Below are 24,265 nucleotides of genomic sequence, written 5' to 3'. Positions count from 1 at the left end.
CACCTGGAGAGGCCTGCCGTGCACGGCGGGGGTCTGGCTTCGGGTCAGTGGAAGGGTGTGTGTGTGTGTGTGTGTGTGTGTGTGTGTGTGTTCTTGTGTACAACCTCCTTGGGAGGATGGATCACAACTTAGAGTGGAGACATGGGTAGATGAAACATTGCATTTAATACTTTACTAACACTCTACGTTTTGAAAATGAAAATAATGGCTTCGAAAGCTTGAGAACCTCTTCTTAACTGGAGTGTAAAATTCAGACTCTCTTCTGCATATCTCCAGCACCCAAGCACACTCTGAATGACATGCTCCGGGGGAGTGTGCTAGGATCCCGGTGGGGCGAGAAGAGGAATCTTGCCAAATTTCCGTGTCTATCAAAAAGGACAGGGTCTTAAAAGGCTGAGGAGCGCATTTCGGGTGAGTGGAGAAGCGGTTTACTTGGGGATGTCAGCTGGTGAAGTCCAGAGGGGAACTTGTGGCAGGGAGTCCATAAGCCTGTGGAGAAGAAAAGTCGGGGGGAGTCTGGGGTGGAGAAACCCGGCTGGGGAGAGAGTTGGGAGGGACTTGGCAGGTGTCAGGGCATCTTCTGGCCTCTGGGTGGCCGGCGACAGCCCTGCTGCGTCCTCCTGGTCGCTGGGAAAGTTTTCCCGGAGGCAGCACTACTGCCAAGGAAAAAACTCTTCCTTTTTAAGTCCTCCTGTGGTGAGAGTTTAACCAGTGTTCTCTCGCTTCTCCTGGCCCTTTGGGTGCCGTTACCTTGGCTGAAGTTCTGCCGGTCTGGGCTAGCGAGGCTGGTTTCTAACAAGCGGTCAACTTTGCTTGCTTTCTGGTACATACATTTCTCCTTTGGTGTCCCTTGGTCTTTTTGCTGCCATGCTATATTATTAAGTGTTTTGATTCGCAGACCCCGCCCGTGTTACCTGACTTCGAACCATAAAATGTTTGTACCAGGAAACTGAACCAGTAATTTCAGACTGGGGGCAACATTCTTGGGAAGAATAGAAAATGTGCACTACAGTATAAAAAGTAAAGGACGTTTAGTTTTAGCCTTCCATATGCAAAATGTACTACCTAATAGCAAAAAACATTCAGGGCATATTAAAAAATAAATGCCTTTCAAAATTCTCTGCTTATATATAAGAATAAGGGATGTTTAGGTAGTTGAATTCCCTAGCAATATTCGTTTTCTAAAAAAATCAAGTTCTTTTCTTTTGGTTTGTTTCCCTCCCTCTCATGGCCCTGGAGGGGGAAGTCATTTTCTTGAGCTTCACTTGTTTCCCGGTGTCGTGTCTGGATTCTTTTCAAGCCTTTTCCACCCCCGTCTCACTCACACGTCTGCTCCCAGGATCCTGCGTGTGTATCAGCCGTGGGAAGAGCCTCTCGCACTTGCCTTTAGCGGAGAGCGCTGCAGGGCACACACAGGTCAGCCCTGCCCGGCCGGCTGTCCGCTGCTCAGGCCTTGGTTTACTTGTGTAGCAGCTGATGGAGCGAGCCATCAGGGAATACGTTTCCACTGAAGTCAGATGTGTCAGAGAGTCAGCCTATTTGCCCCACTGGCCCTGAATTTCACTGTTTGCACATTTTCTAACCGACTAACATTCTCGCATAAAGAACATGAAAATGACGTGCAAAGTTGCTGGCCACAGCGTTAAGCCACCAAAAGCGCACGAACTGACATTCAAATTACACTAATAATAAAATGCCTGAATAGGAACGGGTTGGCAAGTACGTCTTGAACAGGCAGCCCTTTCTGTGATTCCCCAATTCTGCTTTACTGGACACCCTGCTAGCAGCTGATACTACGTTTACATGTACGCAAGTCATGGCCCCATTCTGAAGCTGTATTCTGTGTTTTACCACAAAGCAGAAATGCCTGGAATTTGAAGGCGCTTACTCCCATCATTTCAAAATACGGAGTCCAATCTTATAAACGACCTGACCTTGACATTTTCACACACACCACAGCACCAGCAGTGTTGATTTCTCAGGAGTTTTAACTCGAGGTACCTTCCTCAATGAGGGGTAATGTTGTCCTACCTGGGAAGTTCAGCCATCCCCTGAACATGCATTGTCATGCAATTAAAAGGTAACGGGCTTGGAAACTGCCTTTCCTGCTCTTCCTGATTCTTGGGCATTCAACTTTTGAGAAGGGCTTCCCGAAGAGTTCATGCAGCGACATGTATGGCTGAGAGGCTGCGGGGCAAGGGAAGCGAACGAGGGCCTCATTTCAGCCTGGCGTGGGCCCGGCCGAGGGCCTCTGCGCCTCCCGCCACCGGGCCCGCGCTCCGAGATGATCGGGACCGTCCAGTCCTGAGAGAGTCCGACGCCAGGGCGGGTTCCCGGGCCGGCGGCCCCGCGTCCAAGGCGTCCGACCCGGTCTCCTCCGGACCCGCCTCTTCATCAGTTATGAACAATTTGGATTCCCTCCATTTGGGGTAAAAATCTTGGCTGCCCCTGGAGCCGCTGGACTCGCTCCCCGACAGCGGCACGTCCAGGTCCTCCGCGGACCGGATCAGGTTCTGCACCGACGCCGACTTGCCCCGGTCCTGGGCCGCCGCGGGCCGGACGGAGAGCAGGGCCGCGCCGTCCAGGTCGAGGCTCTGGCGCAGCGCGCGCTCCTTGGCCGCGACGCGGTCCTTGGCGGCCTCGAGGCGGGCGGAGACGTCGGGGAGGCCGTCGTGTGGGCCCGCGGGGCCGGGGGCCAGGGCCCCCAGGGCGGGCAGCGGGGCCGGGATCTGCAGGGTGGCGGGAGCCGCCGGCCGGGCCGCGCCCACCCCCGGCCCCGCCGGGCCGTCGCCCGGGCTCCCGGGCCCCAGGGCCGCGGGGGGGCTCAGCGCGTACAAGGTCTGCGCGCCCAGCTCGCCGGGCGCGAGGATGAGCTGCAGGCCCCGAGCCAGGCCCGCGCTGGCCGAGCGGGGCAGGCGGCCGCCGGGCGGAGCCGGGCCCGGCAGGTCTCTGCCGCCGGCCGGGCTCTGATAGTCCGCGGTGTGCTCGCAGTCGAAAGGCGGGATCTGCAAGGGGGCCAGCGCGAGGGCCGACGCCGAGCCTTTCCGCAGGGCGTGCTGGTAGATGTCCAGCAGGCAGTCCAGCTTGGCCTCGATGGACTGGACCTGAAAGAGGGGAAAACGCACACCTGTTGATCAGAACGTAAGAAGAAGTCCGGCTGTGCCTGCACAGTGAAGTCCAGAGAGGCAAGTAGGACGCCGTCCTGACTCGGCACCAGCTCAGGACGCCCCGTCCGGCCGTGAGGGCGGCAACGGGGGGCTCAGGGGCGGACGCTCCGGCGCCGGTCCGCCTGGTCTCCACTGGCGCCCCTCTGCCTCCCCAGCCTTTAAAATGGATTTTCAGGGGCTTCCCTGGTGGCGTAGTGGTTAAGAATCCGCCTGCCAATGCAGGGCACACGGGTTCGAGCCCTGGTCCGGGAAGATCCCACATGCCACAGAGCAGCTAAGCCTGTGCGCCACAGCTACTGAGCCTGCACCCTAGAGCCCACGAGCCACAACTACTGAGCCCACGCACCACAACTACTGAAGCCCGTGAGCCACAACTACTGAAGCCTGCGCACCTAGAGCCCATGCTCCGCAACAAGAGAAGCCATCGCAATAAGCCCTCGCACCACAACGAAGAGTGGTCCCCGCTCGACACAACTAGAGAAAAGCCCGCGCACAGCAGTGAAGACCCAACGCAGCCAAAGATAAAATAAATTATACAAAAAAAAAATAAATAAATAAAACTGATGTTTTCAAAAACCATATAAGCGCTCTACAAAGGCAACTTCCAGACCCTCCTCCCTGATCAGGTTCCCCTTCCTCAGCCTCTTCCCTGAAGACATTCTGGACTTTACTGCTGTCTAGCAGGAAACTTACTCTCTAAGAAATCAAGACCCTAGATACTGGGACTTCCCTGACGGTCCAGTGGTTAAGACTCTGCGCTTCCACTGCAGGGGGTGCAGGTTCCATCCCTGGGCAGGGAACTAGATCCCACAAGCTGTGCGGTGCAGACAAAAAAAAAAAAAAAAAAAAGACCCTAGATATCAATCTAGGCGATTCTAAATTTAAAAATAAAGGTATAAAATGCTTGGAATATTTATAATTAAATTGGGGGAGCATTTTGATTTCTAAAAACTGTCTTTGTATGAGACGATACACTCTCAGGGTCAACAAACATTCAGTGCACTACCATAGTTATTATGTTTTTTTTTTAAATTGACCTAAGAGAGAGACAATGAAAATAACCAAAACACAAATTAAAAAATAGATCTTTGTTATTCTACTGTTGGAAATCTATAGTTGTTTGCAGTTCGAGTATTAATTGATGAGAGGAAATTTTCTATTTCTTATATGGAAATCCAAATGTTTTAGAGAAACACTGTCTATGCATAAAGAAAATTTAATTTATTTGCTCTTTCTTGATTTTATTCCTTTTAAAATCTATTACTCACTAAAATACATCCAACTGCCTATAATCAATCTTGATTAAAAAAAAATTCTGGCTACTTCACTCCTGTTAGAATGGCCATCATCAAAAAGACAAGCGATAACAAATGCTGGTGTGGATGTGGAGAAAAGGGAGCCCTCCTGCACTGTCGGTGGGAATGTCAACTGGTGCAGCCACTGTGGAGAACAGTATGGAGGTTCCCCAGGAAATTAAAAATAGAACTACCACATGATCCAGCAATTCCACTGTTGGGACTATATCCAGAGGAAACAAAAATTAACTCAAAAAGATGTCTGCACCCCCATGTTCATAGCCAAGACTTAGAGACAAGTGTCCATTGCAGACCAATGGATAAATAAGTTGTGGGGTGTGTGTATATATATATATACACAATGGAATATTGCTCAGCCATAAAAAACGAGGAAATCCTGCCATTTGCAATAACAGGGATGGACCTTGAGGGCATAATGCTAAGTCAAATAGGTCAGGCAGAGGAACACGAATACTGTATGATCTCACTTATGTGGAATTTACGACAAAAAACAACCCCCTTCCCAAACACATAGAGAAAGGATCAGATTCATGGTGACCAGAGGCAGCGGGCGGAGGGAGGGGACAGGGGGCAGGTGGCCGGAAGGTACCGATTTCTAGTTATAGATAAACAAGTGCCAGGGGTGTGATGCACAAGGGGATGACTGTAGTTAATAGTGCTGTGTGGTACCCAGGAAGGTGTTAACAGAGTAGATCCTAAGGGTTCTCATCACAAGGAAAACAAGTTTTTCTCTTTTTGTGCTTTCCTTTTTATTGTGTCTCTATGAGATGACGAAGGCTAACTAAGCTTACTGTGGTCATCATTCACAGTATTTGTAGGTCAGGCCATTATGTCGTATGCCTTAAACTTACACAGGGATATGCGTCAATTATATCTCAGTAAAACTGGAAAAAAATCTGGCTGAAAAGTTAAGCAGTTTAGCTGAGCAAAACCTGTTACCTGTTTTTCAACCTTGACCACTCGGCCGAGCATGCTGAGGTCATCTGTGGTCTCATGTTCTGCGGTTATTTTCTCTCTGCTCTTCTTATCTGATGGGATTTGCCCTTTTCCAAGAATTTGATCCACACTAGCAGAGAAAGAGATCTGATTATGAGTGCTGAAGGTGGACACTGCCCTAGGTTGGAAGGAAGGGTTTTGAAAAGAAAAATACAGTTATCTCTATTTACGGAAGAGGAAATACAAATGAACTTCTTCCAGTTGATGTGCTTATATTCTTCATGTGAAAATTACACGATGTTAATTTTCTCATTATTCTAGTCCATGATGAAATCACTTATGGCTGATCTTCTGGAGGCAAAAATGTCCTAAACTACCAAGTAATTTGTCTGTTTCCACCCCTGACCAGGTGTTTCTTGAATTCAACCACTTAAAAATGACAAAATCATAATTATGACTATTTCATGTTAATAATAGAACAGATTTTTCAATGAACATTTGTCATACATCTGACATATGGAAGATAAGCAGATAAGAAAGCTATAGTCTCCATCTCAGGATTTCTAGTTGGACAGTATACACACATCACATAAGCAAGAAACTCCAGATTAGTTCTGCGAATTCTGCAGCAGTTGAACTTTATAGAAACATTGGGAGGGAACTATACTCAATATTTTGTGATAACCTATAAGGGGAAAGAATCTGAAAAAAAATAGATATAAATGCATGTATTACTGAATCACTTTGCTGTACACCTGAAACTAACCCAACATTGTAAATCAACTATACTTCAATAAAAACAAACAAACAAAAAAACCAATTGAACAAACATATGTTAAATGAAAAAAATGCTGTTTGTAATGTTATGGCATTCTCTCCAGGTCAACTGATTTCTGGAAATTATCAATTTAGTTTAAAGATAGTTTACTTTCAAAAACATTAATTCCTTCACCCTCAGAAAAATAAAACTTTACCAGAAAACCATAAATAATCATAGGAATAAATAACAGGATCCTAATTTACATTTAACCTTTGTTTTAAATGATTAATGGATGCTATTTATGTAAACTATTTCTACAATGCAGCATGAAATGAAATTTAAATTGCAGATTTTACAGTATATTTTAACTAGTGACCCTATCACTATGAAGAAAAATAAAAGAAAACCAATTACATTTGTAATAAACAAACAAGCAAACAAAAACGTTGGGAGCCTTAGGTAGTTCTATGAAAGGACTTGGAAAACCTTGGCTACCTGGGCAGAGATTGTAACAGGGTCACAGGTGATTTAAAACAATTTCCAAGGAGACCTAGTCAGCCTAAATTGGACTTACTTTCTTCCTTTTTGTGTGTTTTAGAACTGAATTATAAGGAATATTGACCCAACTTTCCAGTTTAATTTGTGTGCACAGGGGTACAGGCAGTCATGACATCTAATCTATTCAACTGCAGCTCTACAAGGACTGGGTCATTTGTTCATCTCCGGGTGCCCAGGGTGCCCAGCACGCATTGCAGGTTCAATACTTACCTGCTGGAATGAATGAACGAAACAACTGTGATTTCTGTAACTAATGTTATAGAAATCAGCAGGTGTTTTACTAAGGGCCTAGTATATGCGTCACCCTGGGCTAAGTGTGTTCTGGGCATAGACAAACATTGAAGACTCAGTCCTTGTGTTTTAAGAACTGTTCAATCGAATGCTGGTAGTTTGGGCCTGATAGTGAAGCAAGACTGTTAAAAAATGAAACTGACTAAATATTTTGGCTTCAAGATGACACAATCAAACACATGTTTGGAATAACATACTGAACTCATTTCTTTCAACCACTAGAGAAGATGTTCCCTGGAAAGACGGTGTGTATCTAGCCCCATGCAGGACAGGCATGAAGGGAAGGGCCCAGACTTGGTCCAGGGCCAGGGGAACAAACTTCCCACAGGGAAGCAGTTTAAGAGCCAACCCTGCGTTTCTCAGTTTGACTCTCCGGCACAGTATTCCAAGGTGAGGAGCGCTTTTACTCTCTGCAGTGGACTCTCTACTCTCTTTAGGGGGTCACAGGAGGGACAGGTCTGTCTTTGTGGGCTGGATGGCGGGTCAAGTTTCACAAAGGAGAAAGACTAGCTTTTCTCTGAAGGATGGTTAGGATTCAGGCGATAACGGAAACGACAGCAGCACCAACCATTAACATTCCCCGAGCACTCGGTGACCGTGCATTAACTCATCAATCCTCACGACGACCCTTGGCGGCCACTGCCAATGCCCCATTTTCACAGGTGAGACACTGAGACACTGTCGATACGTTGAGGCTTTTAACGACTGATTTACATTTAAATAAAATCTACGTTTCAACGCAAAAGTCCAGCTGTTCACTAAAAAAAAAGAGTTAGAAACATGGAATTCAAGGGTTTTCTCTACTAGGGAGAGGTTCCTCCCAGACAGTTTCTGTGCCTGTTCCTGTAGAACAAGTAACCCCCGCGTTGCTCACCGTGTTTGCAGGCTTTTAATTCTGCACAGCATGTCCAGGTGACCAGCAGAATACTGTTCGATGACGTCTTTTACGTCATAGGGGCGTAATGTTTCCTTAAACTTCCGTTTTGCAACGTGAAACTTCATAATTCTGTAAGAGCAACACATTACATATGAATCTTCATAACTTCACTAAAACAAGTCACCCAAATGGCTCACTAGTAGATAGAGGAAACTCTGGGGGAAAAAAGTCACGCATCAAATTATTTTAAGCTCCTGCAGAAATGAAACATGAAAGCCCAAGGTTACAGTGGACAATTTAAGAATATCTCCTGTGAGGCACAGCTTGAATGTAGAAAAACACACTAAAAAAGAGACTAAACATTAATACTTAAGTCTTGCACCTTTTTAATGCCCATTGAAACCCTGAATTAAAATCAAAGTCAAAATGCAATTCTACCTTTTCCATGTAACCCCAAGAAGTCCAAGATCAACACCTAGTGAATGCATCCCTATAAAAATATAAAAGTTGTTAAAATGGTCTTTTATGTAACTATATGCATTTTGGAGATGCAGATGTGCTACAAAAACTCTCATTCTCTCTAGGGAAATGTACATTTGTATAGAAATTTATGAAAAGTTTCATAAATTATTTCTGCAGAATACTGCTCAATTAGCTACCCAAGGGTTTTTTTTGGTTTGTTTGTTTGTTTGTTTTCAAATGTAACACGCTGATCAACTAAGCTGGATGTCTAAACTCTTCAGAGCCAGAGGTTTTATTTATTTACTTATTTATTTGGCCGCACCGAGTGGCATGTGGGATCTTAGTTCCCCGACCAGGGATCGAACCCATGTCCCCTGAAGTGGAAGCACGGAGTCTTAACCACTGGACCGCCAGGGAAGTCCCTCCTTTGCCCACCGGAGGTCTTTTTAATTACAGTGTCTCCCCCAACATGGACTCTGTTTTAAAACAATATTTCATCAATAAATTTCATGATGTCATGAATAGCTAAGCTGCTTAAGATAACCAGTTACTGCAGTAACTTGATATAATTCCCGGGGAATGCAAAGAAGCACAGCATTTTAATGAATCTGTGCAGCCTTACTGCAGGTAAATGTTAAACTTGTTGGTGTTTATTCAACTAACTATTAATTGGCTCATAGACTCTTATTATCACGCTCATGGGTCCCAGGCTGCAGGTCAGTCAACTAGGCTCTATGAACCAAAATTTATTGTTCCTTGGAGGACAGTGGGAAGATTAGGAACAAATGTAGCGTTTAAGTGGAAAATTACCTATCCTAAGCGATAGCTGACTGCAACAAACCCAAATTGTTTTACTGGTTATAAAGCCCCAAACTCGATCCTGGAATTGTATTGTTAACTTCAAACTGATTGTCTCCTAATCATCCCTGAATCATTTGTCCTTAATATTCTTACCCCCTTTCTTGACCACATTGGTCTTCCCTGGCCTACCGGGTGAGCGTCACGTTCCCTAGCACATCCTACCAGGCCGTGGATGGCCTGGCCTCTGCCCACCCCTCTCACCTCATCCTCATCCACTTCCTCCTTGGAACTCGAGGACTTTCCTCTTCCTGAAATCCTACAAAATTTCTGCGATTCTTTCCAAGCAGTTAGTCACTTGTCTATTAACCTTCGTTCTAGTAACTAACACGCCACACTGTGATTACTTGCTTATATACGGCCTCCACCAGGCTGTAGGAGGTCCTTGACTGCAGGGCTGTCTCTGTCTGTCTGGAGGCTCCGCCTGGCTAGGAAAGGGGGTGACGGGAGGAGACAGCGCCCTTCTTCTCCCCAGACGCTCATCCATCTCCACCCGCTTTTCTGCCTGCAGCCCCACGCCAGCCCTTCCCGATTCTCTCGTCATCAGAGTGCTCATTTCTCAGAGGTCTGTCCTGGCACGCTACCCGAAATGCTGACTGTTCCAGGTTCAGCTCAAGCACGGACCTCTCGAGGAGATTCACTGAGGTCAGAAGCTGTGTTTTCCATCCCAGCAGCTCATAAGATCGCTGGCAAGGATCAGCAAGTCAGCACGCGCTCGCTGAAGAACCGGGTGAGGGCCAGCTCCCCTCTGGCTGCCCAAAGCTGTTTATGCTGTTCTATGCCAAGGCAGACTCCTGACACCTTCTGAACGGAACAGATCTGAGTTCTTCACGGCGCATTTCAGGGAGGCCATAAGACTCTGACTCTCTTTCGTGAATACCAAAAACTTTCTAAAGTGAAACAAATTTGTGTATTCGTTACTAATTAGGACCCTGCCTGATTCAGAAAAGAATCCTTTAAATAGAAATGCTTCTGAAAACCATGAAAATATAATATTCTTTTCCCTCAAATTACTAACATAATTAGGATTTCACAGAACAACGAAATCACAAATTATAAGATATCATTATGAGGAAGTAAGGAGAAAGGAAAACACACTGAAAGTCAAGGAATAAATGACACCGTAACCCAGTAAGTACCAAATGTAGAGGGAGTGCTAATAGCAAAACGAAACTGTCCAGGGTGAGGAGGGGAGAGCCTGCTGGGAGAGTAATTCAGTTGGCTGAATGAGTTTTATATATCATAGGACCATCAAGAAAACAGGGATGAACACATGTGGTTAAAGTCTCAACAGAGTATGACCTTAGTTTTCTGGTCCTGAGAGACTGCTGCAGATGCTTCCACAGCTCCTGCGTGCCAGGCTTGCTCCAGGAGGGCGAGGATGGGAGGTGTGCTCCCTGCCCATCTTGGCCACTGTATGACGACCCTTCCGAGCCAAGACCCCGGTCATCAGGGCCGGGCGATTCGAGATGTTTATACCATCCAGTCACCTCCGCTTCCCTCCCTCCACCCAATCCCCTCGCCTTTCCGGGGACTGCACTCGGTTTTCTTGGTTGAAATCAGAAGGCAGAGAGCGGAAGATCCGGGAGGCTAGGCTGAGCCCCCTCACTTCCCTGGCCCCGCTGGATGTCTAGAGTGGCTTCCGTCTCTGCCCACAACCAGCTTGACCCGAGCGCTCAGTGCCCGTCTCCTGGACACGGAGCTGGACGGTGGGATGTGAAGGCCTCGCCCTCCCACCCCCTGCCCCGCAGCCTCACGTGGGGTGGGTCTCCCATCGCTGTGCCCTTGCTGAACGGCTGGCCCTGCCCTTGAGCCCTTTACCTCCATTATGTCAATGTGAAGCCCTAAGAGTTTTCCACCTTTGATATCTGGGTCTAGCAAAGGCTCTGGAGGTCGGGTAACCTGTCCCAGGTCACACAGCCAGTACAAGGCCGGTGTTGCTGACACCCCACTAAGCTCGCACCACAGGGCGCCTCTTGGGCAGGCACACTTGTAAAGGTTCAGGGGAATGTCCAGCTGTCCACTGACCTCCTCCTGCCTCCTCTGTGTGCCCTCTGACCCTCACACAAGTAAACCCGAGGCCACGTTAGTCTATTCATCTCACCGCCAGCTCTGTCTTCCCAGGGGGTCCAGTGCACTCTGCCCTTGAACTGGCTCCCTTCCTTCTCTCCAAGGCCCATCCCAGGCCCATCAGGCCTGGGCCAATGTGGGTTCCCCACCCCTAATAATTGTAATGTTTCCCCTTTTGTCGCAAATTCTAGGGGTCCTCTGCTTACTTTACCCCAGTCGTAGGATCTACACATTGGTCTCATTGGTCATTGGTTTGCTTTACTGTGTACGTTTCCCAGCTACCGGCTACCCATGATGCACTTAGTTTCTGCGAAGTGGAGTGAGTAGGCCGTTTTCTGCTTATTTGCAGGAAGAAGTGAAGCCCAGAGTTCAATAATTCTAGGTCTCAGGAAAGACATGAAGGTGATGACAATTGAGGAAAATGTCCAAGTGGCTATTAGACTATGAATTTGAAAGGCCTTTTAATTCTTCGATTTTTTTTTTCTCTACCAGACCATTCCATGTCAGGTACTAAGCCTTCCGACTGTGAGGTGAGGGGAAAAGGTGAGAGCTGGGGTTGGAGACCCCCAAGTTGGGAGGAAGCTTGGTTCACACAGGCAATCCTGAATGTTACGAATCTCTGCCCTCCTAACGCAGCTGGATGTAAATCAGAGGGACCCAAAGTTTAGACAAGGGGTGGAAAGTTCTTTCTGTAAAGGGCCAGGCTGTAGGTCACATGGTCTCTGCTGAAACCACCCATGTCTGCACTGTGGCATGAGAGCAGCCGCAGGCAGTACATACACCAGAGAATGTAGATGTGTTCCAGTAAAACTTTATTTACAAACACAGCATAGGGTTGGCTTTGGTTCCACCCTGTCGTTTGCTGACCTCTGGTGTAGACACAAGGAAATGCCTTGAGGCCAGGCAGAAAAAGAGGCAGGAAACTTTAATGGACGCTTATAAAAGAAGTTTAATATGACCTATGTATTGCCTGGTAGAAAGGAGTGTTTGGGCAAATCATTCGGGAGTAAAATTCAGACCTTCAGAGTACATTTAGTGATTAAAATGACAACACTGCCAGGCGGCACTTGGCAGTATAGTCTGCGAGATGCGGACCCTTGTCAGCCCCAATCTGCAGATAAGGAAACTGAGGCCAAGAGCGGTTAAGTAACTCGCTTGAGGTTAAACAGCTGGTAAGTGTGGGATCTGAGCCAGTGTGGCTCCAGTGCTGAGCTCTTAATCACAATGCTTACTATTGTCTTAATGTTAAGATGTTAATATTTTAACACAAAATAACAGCACAGAAGAGATACTTTGGTATGAAAGGGCTCTTTTTGCTCGCACGCGTGGCACATAGTGAACGGCTTGTTCTTACTGGTGCTGTTGGAAGGGCCTTCGGAGGAGGACAGAAGGCGGGGCAGTAGGTTGCACTCTCACTGTCTTTTCCTCATGAGGGCAAACTGCACCCCTGGAGCTAGTACAGTAGCAGAGGGCAAAAGACCCTGAAGCCAGTCTCCTCCGATGCTGCGGGGGTACCTAAGAGGCTAGGAATCCCGGAGGAGACCTACGCTCGAAACAGACATGCTCCGCTGTGACCACTAGAGGGGGCCAGAGATTCGCCACAAACCTCAACTGGCAACTGGCTTGAAACGGAAGAAATCTGCTCAAGCAATTTTCTGAGCACGAAGAAATAAACCAAAGCAAAGTTAAACCCCGGGTGGAATATAGGCTATATATACACACAACACATGTGCACTTATAAGGAAGTGTAGGTGCATTTGTTGTGCTGCCATGAGTTACAGAATCTTGCAAAAGTCTTGTCCCAGGCCTCTGAGTCAGGGTAAAAACCCTGCGTACGAATATGCAGAGATAAGAACGACGAGAAAACAGAAGCGGCGGTGACGGTGCCACCACCAGACAGATGGACGGGCGGCCAACAGCCAGACCTCGTGCGGGCGGAGGGCTCAGCCGACTGAACCAGGGAGGCAGCTTGATGGGCTTTACATAAAGGCAGCAGAGTCCCCAAGCCCCGCCGTCCCTTGCCATCAGCCAGGGAGCCTAAAACACGCCGATGCCTGGGTCCCACCTCCAGAAACGTCATTTAATTGATCCAGAGGCTTTATAAACCTCCTCGGGTGATTGGAACCTGCAGCCCAGGTTATGAACGACCGACAGGAGGTGGGACTGGGGTGGGACTGGGGTGGGTTAGAATGGCCTCCACACGAAGCAGTGACGGCGGGTCTGTGTCGTCTTCCGAGTCACACAAATCGTGCCCACGAGGCAGCGCGTCCGTGTGCCTGGGTGTCAGACCCCCAGTCACACACACCCCAGTGCCTCCTGCCCCCGCTTCCGGAGTAAGACCCGAAGTTCCACGCAAGAGCCAGCTAACAAGTCCCTTCAGCTTCTCAAGGACTGCCTTGGAAGGGGAAGCAAGTGCCGGGTGACGAGTCCATTCATTCTTTCAGTAAAGAGTCATCGAGCTCCTACCACGGCGTGTGTGTGGGCCCTGGCTGTGCTGGGAAGGAGCTGAAGAAGCCTCCAGGGACCACGTGGTGCCCGTCCGACCCTCTGCGGCGTCCTGGTGGGAGGAACAGTCCCTTCGCCAGGAGCTCTAACAGGACTCAAGAGCCCATGTGCCCAGAGCCTGGGGCCCCGGACGAGCTCAGGGTGGTTGCTTCCCTGCGTGATGCTGGAAAGAGGGACCGAATCAGGCACTCGTCACACATTCACTGAGTGCCTACGACGTGCCAGGCTCCGTGCTGGAGGCCGGGGATCGGTCAGGAGGGCAGGCAGACAAGCAGGAGGGGAGCGTGTACCCCAGACTTCTCCCGCATGCACCCCCATCTCTGGGGAGAGATGATCAAATTCCTCAGGGCTCAGAAATGGCCGCCTGATGTCCTAGACCTCCTGTTTTTGGTGTGGATGCGCCCCACTTCATGTCGGTGCGTCGTGTCCGTCACCTCTACTGATGAGCGTTCCATACCCACCTCTTTCGCTGTTCAGCAAATTCAATCCCCTGATTCTGACTCCCCAGGAGAGACACAGCATCTGTCTGCCTGAAAAGGAGGGGCCCGGGGCTTGTCCTGCAAGTGACCCAGGGCCTCTGGTCGCTGACTCTCTCCCGAGGCAGCCCTCTCGAGCCTTTCAGAGTCCAGTCAAGGGGTGGTGCAGATCACGGGGCAGATTCGGCAGACAACTAGGCTTAGAACTCGATAATGTGGGTCACCACCGAAGGCGTGTGGATCACTAGTTGGATGATTCATTAAGGTTGTTTTCCTGTTAATACCTAATCATGACTCAGTAATGCAGGTCTGCATTTGTGTATACGGTATCCAGACTTTGAGACTCTTCGAAACCAGTTATAGAATCGCATACCGAGACTCCTTTACCATCCTGTCATCTCAGACTGGGCTACTAGCCAGCGACTAAGGAACCCCAGGGCTGCCCGGATGCGCTGGCCAGTCTCATTTTCTTGCTTTCAGCTCTTGATAGAGGCGTAAATTAGCCCCACTGTATACAATCTACCAGATGTCCTCACTAAAGGGGCAGGCAGATACCTCCCTTGGCTGACTTAGGGGTCAGGAAAGCTCTGTCGTCACATTGCTCCCATCACTGGGAGTAGGGTTTTTCTTCTAATGCTTAATATTGTTTTATATTCAGGATTCAGTAAGTTCTTCTGTTCATTCTGTTTGGTCTTCTTTTAAAGAGATAAGAGTAATAAAACTCAAGTAAGAACTTCCGGATCCAAGCAAGTCTACAAATGGGTAACTTTCCTTCCTAGGCTTTTGTGAGCAGTAATACGGTAACTACATTTGGGCATTTTATTTTCCTAGGAGTATAAAATCCTGTACAAATTTTAAAGTGTGAAACAAACAAGTAAATAAACAAAGTGCCCATACATACTGATTGCTCTTGAATAGTTTTCGTCTCAGCAATGAATAGGAGATTCAGTTTAAATTATACCCAAATAAAAGGTTAAAAATTAGATGCTGCAAAGTAAGTGCGTTTTCAGTGAACACGCTGGTTTAATGAAGCCTCAGGGCAAAATGCGGTCACAGGCAATTATCTTCAAAACAGAAACAAACAAAAAGAATATTCCAGGGCTTCCCTGGTGGCGCAGTGGTTGGGAATCCGCCTGCCAATGCAGGGGGACACGGGTTCAATCCCTGGTCTTGGAAGATCCCACGTGCTGCAGAACAACTAAGCCTGGGAGCCACAACTACTGAGCCCGCGTGCCTAGAGCCCGTGTTCTGCAACAAGAGAAGCCACCGCAATGAGAGGCCCGCGCGCTGCAATGAAGAGTAGCCCCTGCTCGCCACAACTAGAGAAAGCCTGCGTGCAGGAACGAAGACCCGATGCAGCCAAAACTAAATAAGTAAATCTATATATAAAAAAAGACTATTCCAGGGAGTATATTAGCTGATTTTAAAAATCTCATAAATGATCCATAAAATGTTCCCCAGCAGCGTTCTGTACTGTCATGTGTCTTGGCTGTCAAGAATGACTTCATAGCGACTTGCAAACGAAGACTCACCATCTCTGCTAAAACAGCAGAGACGCCATCAGCAAAGTTAGGGACTGGTGATTAAACAGCTTGCGGATTTAACAAAAACCCACAGTGGCAAACATGTGCCTCTTCTTCTCTATTTGCGGGGTTTTCTTGCCTGAAGTTTGAAGTGAGGTTTGAGAAGGATGCAGAGCTGAAAATACATTTTAGAGGAGAACGTGCACGCCTCCTGGAGTAGGCGGAGCCCAGGGCGGGAAAACCCGAGAACCTCAGCACTCGTGCCGGGTGACAGCAAGGCCCGCTGTGCACACCCTCAGAAGCCGACAAGTCATCGGTGGGTCTCCGCTTGGCTGATCAGACCCGAGCGATGTCAGAAGAGCCGGTGAGTCTTTGCTGGTTATAAAGAAATTCTGGACACCTCACCTATGTTCCTATTAGCGTGAAAGATTCTCACAGGTGATTTGAAAAAATGGCTTTACCATCTGGCTTCAACCTTTTTTGCCTCTACTGAGTTTTTCTCCAAGGTCCCGGGGGCTTCCTCGGTGCCGCTTCCCAGGGACCTCCTGGAAAGGAGCAGGTCCCCTTCCTCTTCTTGACCTCTCAGCAGCCTTTCACACAGTGGACCCGCCTTCCGCTCCCAACGCTCCCCCGGCTCGTCCTCCGTCCCGTCTCCTGGATCCTTCTGTCTGGCTGCCCCGGGTCCCTCTCGATCAGCGCCTTCTCTCTTCCGCAGCTCCTTACGGTTCCTGAGCCGGAGATTCTGTCAGGACCACCGTCTCTCTTTCCTTCACGCTCTCCAGGGGACGCTTCTTGGAAACCATCCACGTCTGCGCTGACGACCACCAAGGCTGTCCTGGTCCCAGCCGTCTCTCCTGGGCTTCAGATCCAGGGCTCCACCTGCCTGCTGGGCGGCCCCTCAAATGACACTCGCAACAGTGCGCCGTCTCTACCCGCCCCCTGCCCCGGCGCCCGGGCGCCTGTCTCACCCTCGATTCCTCCGCTCCATCCTCTCCAACCATTAAAGTCCGAACCCTGTTATTGTTTCCGTCGGAAGAGCCCCGGCGTCATCCGTGCTTCCCTTCACCGTGACCCGTGGCCCCGGCCCCCGCAGATCCGGCGCTTGTGACGACGAGTGTCCCCTCTTCCCAGCCTGCTCCCGCGCTGCAGTCAGAGTCACCGTCCTGAGTGCGGGGGCGCAGCGCCAGCCTGGGGGAGTGACTTCCGCACGTGCAAGCCCCGCGCCCTCCGGCTCCCCGGACCCGCGCCGGCTCCTCTCGGCCTGGCCTCTCCTCCCCCGTCCCCTCCCCGCCCCCTGGCTCTTGGTCACTGCGGCCGCCTAGACACACACGCGGGGCCCGCACGACGGCCCCTCCCGGCTCCAAGCGGGGGCCCCTTCCTCCTTATCGTTTGCCCCTGTGCCCAGCGCACGGAGAAGTGATACGTCTTATTCCAGCGCAGGATCCGACCCCCTGGGAGGGTCTTTAAAGGGCGTCCCGAGGCCCGTGTGGATGGGGGCGGCAGAGGAGAGTCACGCCCACCTCTCAGGTCCACTGGACGTCGTGGGACGGCCCTGCGCGGCAGCGAGTCACCCACAGGGGCTATGGGGACACTGCCTCGTGCTGGGTGAAGAAGCTGCCCTTCCAGCCGCCAATGGCGGCGGTGCTCTGGCCGAGTCCTCAGCGCAGGGCCTGGCGAGGAGGAGACTTCAAGGGGAAACAGCGGGCGCTTCCTGGGGGAGGCGGTGGGTGCAGGCAGGCAGGCGCGCCCAGGTGCGAAAAAGGAGCGCTCCTTTCACGTGGGCCGCGACAGCAGGGGGAGCTCAGAGAGGAGAGGGTCTGGCCTGAGCGGAGGATGGGCAGGAGGGGGCCCAGAGACCTGGGTTCCCATGCTGCCAGGCACTCGGCGCTCTGCACACGGTAACCCGTGAAATCCTCACCACAACAAAGGTCAGCGCCATCCCCGTCCCCACGTCACGGTGAGGAGACGCACAGAGAGGTGATGTGAGTTGCCCCAGGTCGCACAGCGGCACGTGGGGTTTCTTGGACCACCTTCCTGAGCAGCCCTGGGGGGAAGGGGGGCAGGAAGAATTAGCCAGTGAGGCCTCGTAGAGTCAGGCTGCAGCTTCAAGGAAGGATTGGGAGTCTGGGGTTAGCAGGTGCAAACTGTTACCTATAGAACGGATAAACAACAGGTCCTACTGTACAGCACAGGGAACTATATTCAGTATCCTGTGATAAACCACAATGGAAAAGAATATGAAAAAGAATATATATATGTGTATAACTGAATCACTGTGCTGTACAACAGAAATTAACACAACACTGTAAATCAACTATACTTCAATAAAAAAAAAAAAAATGAACATTAGAAAATAAGATTCTCTGAGTTTTCACCCCAGACCTCACTTATTCATCCGATTCCCTGGAAGGCTGCGTCCGCCTGGGGAATAAGAGGTCGCGTCCAGGGAGACACAGCGGGGGGTGCGGAGGTTACAGCGCAGGGCTACCAGGAGATGTAAGGAACGGGATACAGCCCACAGCTTCGGGGCCAGCTCTCCTCCACACACTGAGTAATCTCCACCGCCTGGGTTCGGTTCTCCTCACAAGGAGAACAGGTTACACCGTATTCTGATTCATTTCTTGCCGACTGACAGAAAACACAGTTATGTTAAGGAGAGCCACTGTTGCTGAGGATCTCGTTAGGAGCGGCCCTGACCCCAGATGTAGTGATTCTATGAAAAAATACCAGTGAGAAGCAGGTGAGCTTCGCCCACAAGGTTCCCACAGACCAAGCTGTTTCCCCAGCCGCCCAGGCCTGTGCACAGCCCTCGTGTGCTGTTCTGCTGTGCACAGCTGAGAATTTATCCAGCCCGTGCCGTGCGGTGGGAAAACAAATACAAACATCTCTTTTGTATTTTAAAAAATGATGATTCCAAGACCCTTTTATAAATGTAGAGTTGTATTGACTATCACCTTTAAAATTTATTATTTCAAATACATGAGCATATCTTAATTTTTGTGTGAAAATTTGCCCAAGACTCACACTTATGTAGTGTTTCCGCAGTGCCAAGTGCAAGCTTTTTTAAAAGGCAAGCCAGTCAACCTCTTCAGATATTCCCGGATGTCTGATATTGCGAAGGATTATCCGGGTAACTGATGGGCTTATTTTTAATCTGAAAATTTTGATATTGTGCCTGGGAAAATATTTTTCGAACAGTGATAGAAAAATTGGTGTCTTGCCATGTGTTATGGGCTGAATTGTGTCCCCCCAAATTCATATGTTGAAGCCCCAGGACCTCAGAATGTTACTGGCTTTGGAGACAGGGCCTTCAAAGAGGAGAATAAGTTAATGTGAGATGTTAGCACAGACCCTAACCCACTCTGACCGCTGTCTTTATAAGAAGGGAAATTTGGACACAGACACATACAGAGGAAAGACCACCACGTGAGGACACAGTGAGAAGGTGGTTGTCTGCAGGCCGAGGAGCGAGGCCTCAGAAGGAACCAGCCCTGTGAACACCTTGATCTTCGACTTTGAGCCTCCCGAACTGTGAGGAAATAAACCTTTGGTGGTTAAGGTTACACCAGTTGGTGATATTTTGTTATGGCAGCCCGAGCCAAGTGAATACACCATAATATAGGGGACCCTGGAACAACACGGGTTTGAACTGCTTGGGTCCGTTTATATGTGCATTTTTTTCAATAAATATATTGGAAAAATTTTTGGAGATTTGTGACAATTTGAAAAGACAAACGAACTGTGTAGCTAGAGATGCTGAAAAAATTAAGAAAAAGTTAGGTATGTCATGCATAAAATATATGTAGATACTAGTTGATCTTTACCTAAGCATGAATGATATTTAATATAAAATTAATAATGTGTTAGTTTTCTTACTGTTTTATGACTACTTTCAAAGAATTTCATTACTGTACAGCATGCCTCTCTCTCTCTCATAATGGGAGAAACTGCATATCAGCCTATCATCACAGGGAAGTGGTTTTTTAAAAAATCTAACACTGTTCCAATACTGTATTATGGATGTAACTGTGATACTGTGTGCAATAAAATTTTTAATAACAATTCATTCATTTGTGTACAAGCTAAGCTACCATGAAGCAATCATACTGCTGCTTCTTCGTTACCAGTGCATGAATCGTTATACCTGTAAATAAATATGTACTTCTTTTTCATGTTATCTTTTCGTTTTTGATGTCTAGTGTTAGTAACACATATAACATCTATAGTGTTTCGTATTGTATAAGACAATTTTGATGTAGGTACTGATAGATGATTCATCTTGTAAGCATACTTATGTATCAATAAACACAGTACAATACTGTAAATGTATTTTCTCTTCCTTGTGATTTTCTTAATAACGTCTTCTTTTCTCTAGCTTAATTTTTGGTAAGAATACAGTATATACTACATATAACATACAAAATATGTCTTAATTGACTCTTTATGTTATCGGGAAGCCTCTGGTCAGCGGTAGGCTATTGGTAGTTATGTTTGGGGGGAGTCATAAGTTACATGCCGATTTTCTACTGCATGGAGGGTCGGGGCCCCTAACTCCTGCACTGGTCAAGGGTCAACTGTATGGTGGGAGTTGGGTGTGTAGAATGTTCAAGAGTTTATCAGTTTGCTTGTCAATCTGTTTACTTCCCTGCTAATTTCATCTTCCTATTTAGAAATTAATTTGTATGAGTGGATGAAAAGAAATTTAACATTGTTTGAATTAAATCATTAACAAGATAGATAGAACTCTTGTTAAAAATAAGTTCCATTTCCACCCCCCGAGATGAGTTTGAAAACACATTTCCAACAACTTCACGCACTCCAACTAAATAATATTTTGAAAAAAATCTGTGGTAATCCTGGAGGAACTATACAAAACTAAGTATTCTGTCTTTTAAGGCATAATTTGGAAATATCTAAGAATAGCTGTTGTTCACTACTATAAAAAGTGATGTCATTCATTAAAAAAACAAGTCTCAGTGAATTTGGGTAATAGAATCCAGATGAATTCAGAGAATGACCTTAATCATCTCATTGACCGAGAATATTTATTCTCAAAAATAACTAGAAAATGTCAGATGCTGAATAAATATTAATAACTGAAAATAAGAATTCCTACTTTGCTCTTGTGAATGTAATCATATTATTTTCCATGCTGTCATCTCATACATATTTTCTGTTACACATTTTAATTTTAATTTGTCTCTTAGGAGAAAACTATTATTATTGTAAGCGCTACTGGAAGATAAAAGGCATGTTCAGGTAGTCATATTAAATAATCGAACAAGCAAAAGAGAACAAGGAAAACGCCAAAAACAAAGTCGCCATTTTAGAGTTGAATAATAAGATGGTTGGCACTTGCCATCAGTGACATACACAGAAAAGCCTGTTTAAGGTGCGCTGTGAGCGGTGGGCATGTTCTGGCAAAAGCACTCTAGTCAATTGATGTTCAGTTTGTTATGTAATTAAACTCATGAAAAGGACACTTTTGCATATGATTTAGGGACTTATACCTGCAAATCCTTTTCAGAAGTGCTAATTGCGGTGGTTGGTCCTTTAATTTTTAGAAATTAAGTTCTATCATGAGTCAAAGATCTCCAATTAAGTTATTAACTACTGACTGTAGCTATTATGTTTTTATAGAATCCAACAATTTTAAATGGAACTTAGAAGTGATTAAAAAAAAAAACGCACCAAGCAGAATCAGGATACAGGGAAGAAAAGCACCCCATCAAGAGTTATGAAGTAGCAAGCAGAAAGCTTCCGAAATCCACAAAAAGGAGAGACGTGTAAATAATAAAGTTCCTGTTAAAAATAAGAACCAAGAAAGAGTTCTGAAGAGCAAGGGAATTCTGCAAAGGACTTTACAAAAATCAGTCAAGTTTCCAGAGGCAGGGATAATAACAAAGTAACTCGCAAGCTGCTGCTCGCTCAAGTGCTGAGCTGGCAGAATAAATCTATTTCATTTTCTTTTTTGCAGCTCAGGATTCTTTGTGCAGGTTGTGAGGCAAAAGCAGAAAGCTTCAGAAGGTCTCGGGAAATGACACAAATTGGGTTAAGTATGACTTTTAGGAAACTTAATCTGGTCCCTTAGATAAGATTTTACTGTACTTGCTGCAAATTAGACCAGGGGTCTCTGCTGGCTGTAAGGAATGGATAGAAAGAACGTCGAGGTCACTTCGGGGCCAGCAATGCCCCATAGAGCTTCCCGCCATGATGGAAACGTACTATGTCTTCTCTGCCCAACACAGAAGTCAATGGCTATGTGTGGCCCCTGAGCACTTTAAATGTGGCCGTACCATTGATGAACTGAACTTTACATTTTATTCCATTTTAATTAACTCAAATTTGAATCGCCTGGTGTGACCAGTGGCTACAGTGTTGGACAGCGCAGGACAGATCCTTTCCATCCCATCTACAACTGAAGGCTGTAGACCTCATTTTACTACGTATCCTTGGGTTTTCTGGGATCAAATATTACCCAAGGCTTCTGGGATCTCCCGGGGCAGGGCGATCATATCATTGTCCAAACTGGGAGACGTTGAGAAAGACATGGAGTGTCAGTAACAGTCATGATGAGACCAGAGGCCCAGGACACACAGGACGGGACGGGACGGGACGGTCCCCCATCCACAGGGTTGTTGCTCGCAGGTTCTAGAGGGAAGTAACTAGGCTTGACTTCACTTCTGTTTAGGTGGCTGCTACAGATAATGTTTAAGTACCTTCTGGGCACACAGTTTCATCATATCATGATTTTCTTTGCCCCCATAAACATTTACCAAAATCTTTATAACTCACCTCTACTCTCCCAGTGACCCCCGACCACAGAGTACAGCAATGTCTAACAGGATGCTCAGACCAAAGTACAGAATCCATCATATTGATGTCTGAGCTTAGACTGCGTATCTGGGTAGCTAAACTGGGCTGGATATTTTCAGCTTTCCTCAGGCTTTCTGGTAAGAGGCAGGAAAAGCCAAAAAGAGCAGAGGCATTTCTTTGCAAACAGTCACTCTGCATTCCCTGACAGATACACGTTCTCCCAAAGGGATGACACGGGGCAGGCTGAACAGCAGCAGTTCATTTAGTCCGGATCCTGGATTGTTTGGGGGAGTGGATCCTGGAAATACAAATACAGGTTGCTTGGGACCCTCTCAGTTTTCTGCCAGCAGCAGAGGAAGTGTGTTACAGTCAGACTTTACAATTATATTTCAGCAGGACAGGAGCAACCCCTAGGCTTCCCACGTTCAGAAGTCAACCTGCTTTGAAATAGCAAAGACGGACTCTTCTTCGACACGAAATACAGAACATGGGTTGAAGCACCAAGGCGAACAAATAATTTAAAAAATCCAGTTGTATCTATACGCAGATGTCCTTAAAGCAACAAGTTCACACAACAAGCCAATTCTCACGTAATCTGTCCGGTACGGCCTGGCTTTTCAAATCCCACCCACCTTTTATAACCCATCTCGTGTTGAACACAGTCAAGTTTTGTATTAAAAAAAAATATTTCAAAATTTAATAGGCATGGGGATGAACAGGAAAAGAGAAAGGAATTATTGCGGGAGATTTACCTGCAGGAAAGAGCATTTAGCAACACAGTGATTCAGATAATCAGGGGGAGGTTTCAGAATCATTTTGTCAGAGGTTTTCACCAACCTGATCGCCCGAATGACAGTTTTCAGTGGTGGGGTGAGGTCCTCCACGGACACGTCACACTGGCATCCTTTGTCATCATACACGTCGTCGGTGCCAAGCGCCGTGTCAGCTGCAAGAGAAAAGGGCCAGTTAGGTAGCAGCACAGCAGCAATTTAAAACTTGTTACCGAATTGGTCTCACATAGGGATGGCGGGGAACTCACAGACTCGGCTTATAAATCAACACGTACAAGGTCGGCCAATTGTTTTTCCCAGCATTATTCTTTCTCCTTTTCCTACGGCCTAACCGATTTCATGTGGTTTGACATGACTGCCTTTCTGAGCTGTTTTCCGCAGGGAAATGGGGCTGCTGACACACTTTCTTCCCGGTAGAGGTGATGGATTTGTGTCGATCCACTCGTGCTCTTCTGCCCAGTTCTTTTGAAACTAACAGCCAGAGTTTAAATAACAGCTGTTTGGAGTTAGGAAAGCAGTTTTTGGACATTTAGTGAACTGGCCTGTATATACAGAGATTGAAGCCCATGGCACTGACCCCAGTCGTCCCACGCCCTGAACGAGTGTGCTAAGCGTTCGGATCCAAGCACACGGACTCCCCGTCGGTTACTGGACGTGGGCAGCCCAGGACAGAGCTTGCTGACGACAGCACTGCCAAGGCCGAGGGCAGATTCTCAGACTGGATAAGAAAATCAGCTTCCCGTAAACCGAGCAAAATAACTTTCGGCTTAACTGCAAAGTTTGACGAAAAGGCAGGGTTACAATAAACACCAAATTACTAAGAATTTATAAAATTAATAAGGAATAAGCACATCACTGC

At 47.5% G+C, this 24,265-nt stretch overlaps 1 protein-coding gene across 1 annotated transcript in view; it reads right to left on the bottom strand.

The window, feature by feature from the left end:
* Positions 1-2,216: 2,216 nt before the first annotated feature.
* KCNQ5 (potassium voltage-gated channel subfamily Q member 5) overlaps positions 2,217-24,265 on the bottom strand; it is a 569,051-nt gene continuing 547,002 nt past the window's right edge. Inside the window, exons 11-14 of the mRNA XM_068550907.1 lie at positions 23,453-23,561; positions 7,903-8,034; positions 5,423-5,549; positions 2,217-3,104 (exon numbers count right to left, since the gene is read on the bottom strand). Of these exons, the coding sequence (XP_068407008.1) occupies positions 2,217-3,104; positions 5,423-5,549; positions 7,903-8,034; positions 23,453-23,561 (1,256 nt within the window). The remainder of the gene's footprint in view (positions 3,105-5,422; positions 5,550-7,902; positions 8,035-23,452; positions 23,562-24,265) is intronic.

Source organism: Eschrichtius robustus, chromosome 9 (assembly GCF_028021215.1).
Source record: "Eschrichtius robustus isolate mEscRob2 chromosome 9, mEscRob2.pri, whole genome shotgun sequence".
Classification (NCBI taxonomy): domain Eukaryota; kingdom Metazoa; phylum Chordata; class Mammalia; order Artiodactyla; family Eschrichtiidae; genus Eschrichtius; species Eschrichtius robustus.
This window is presented reverse-complemented; position numbering and strand designations above follow the sequence as displayed.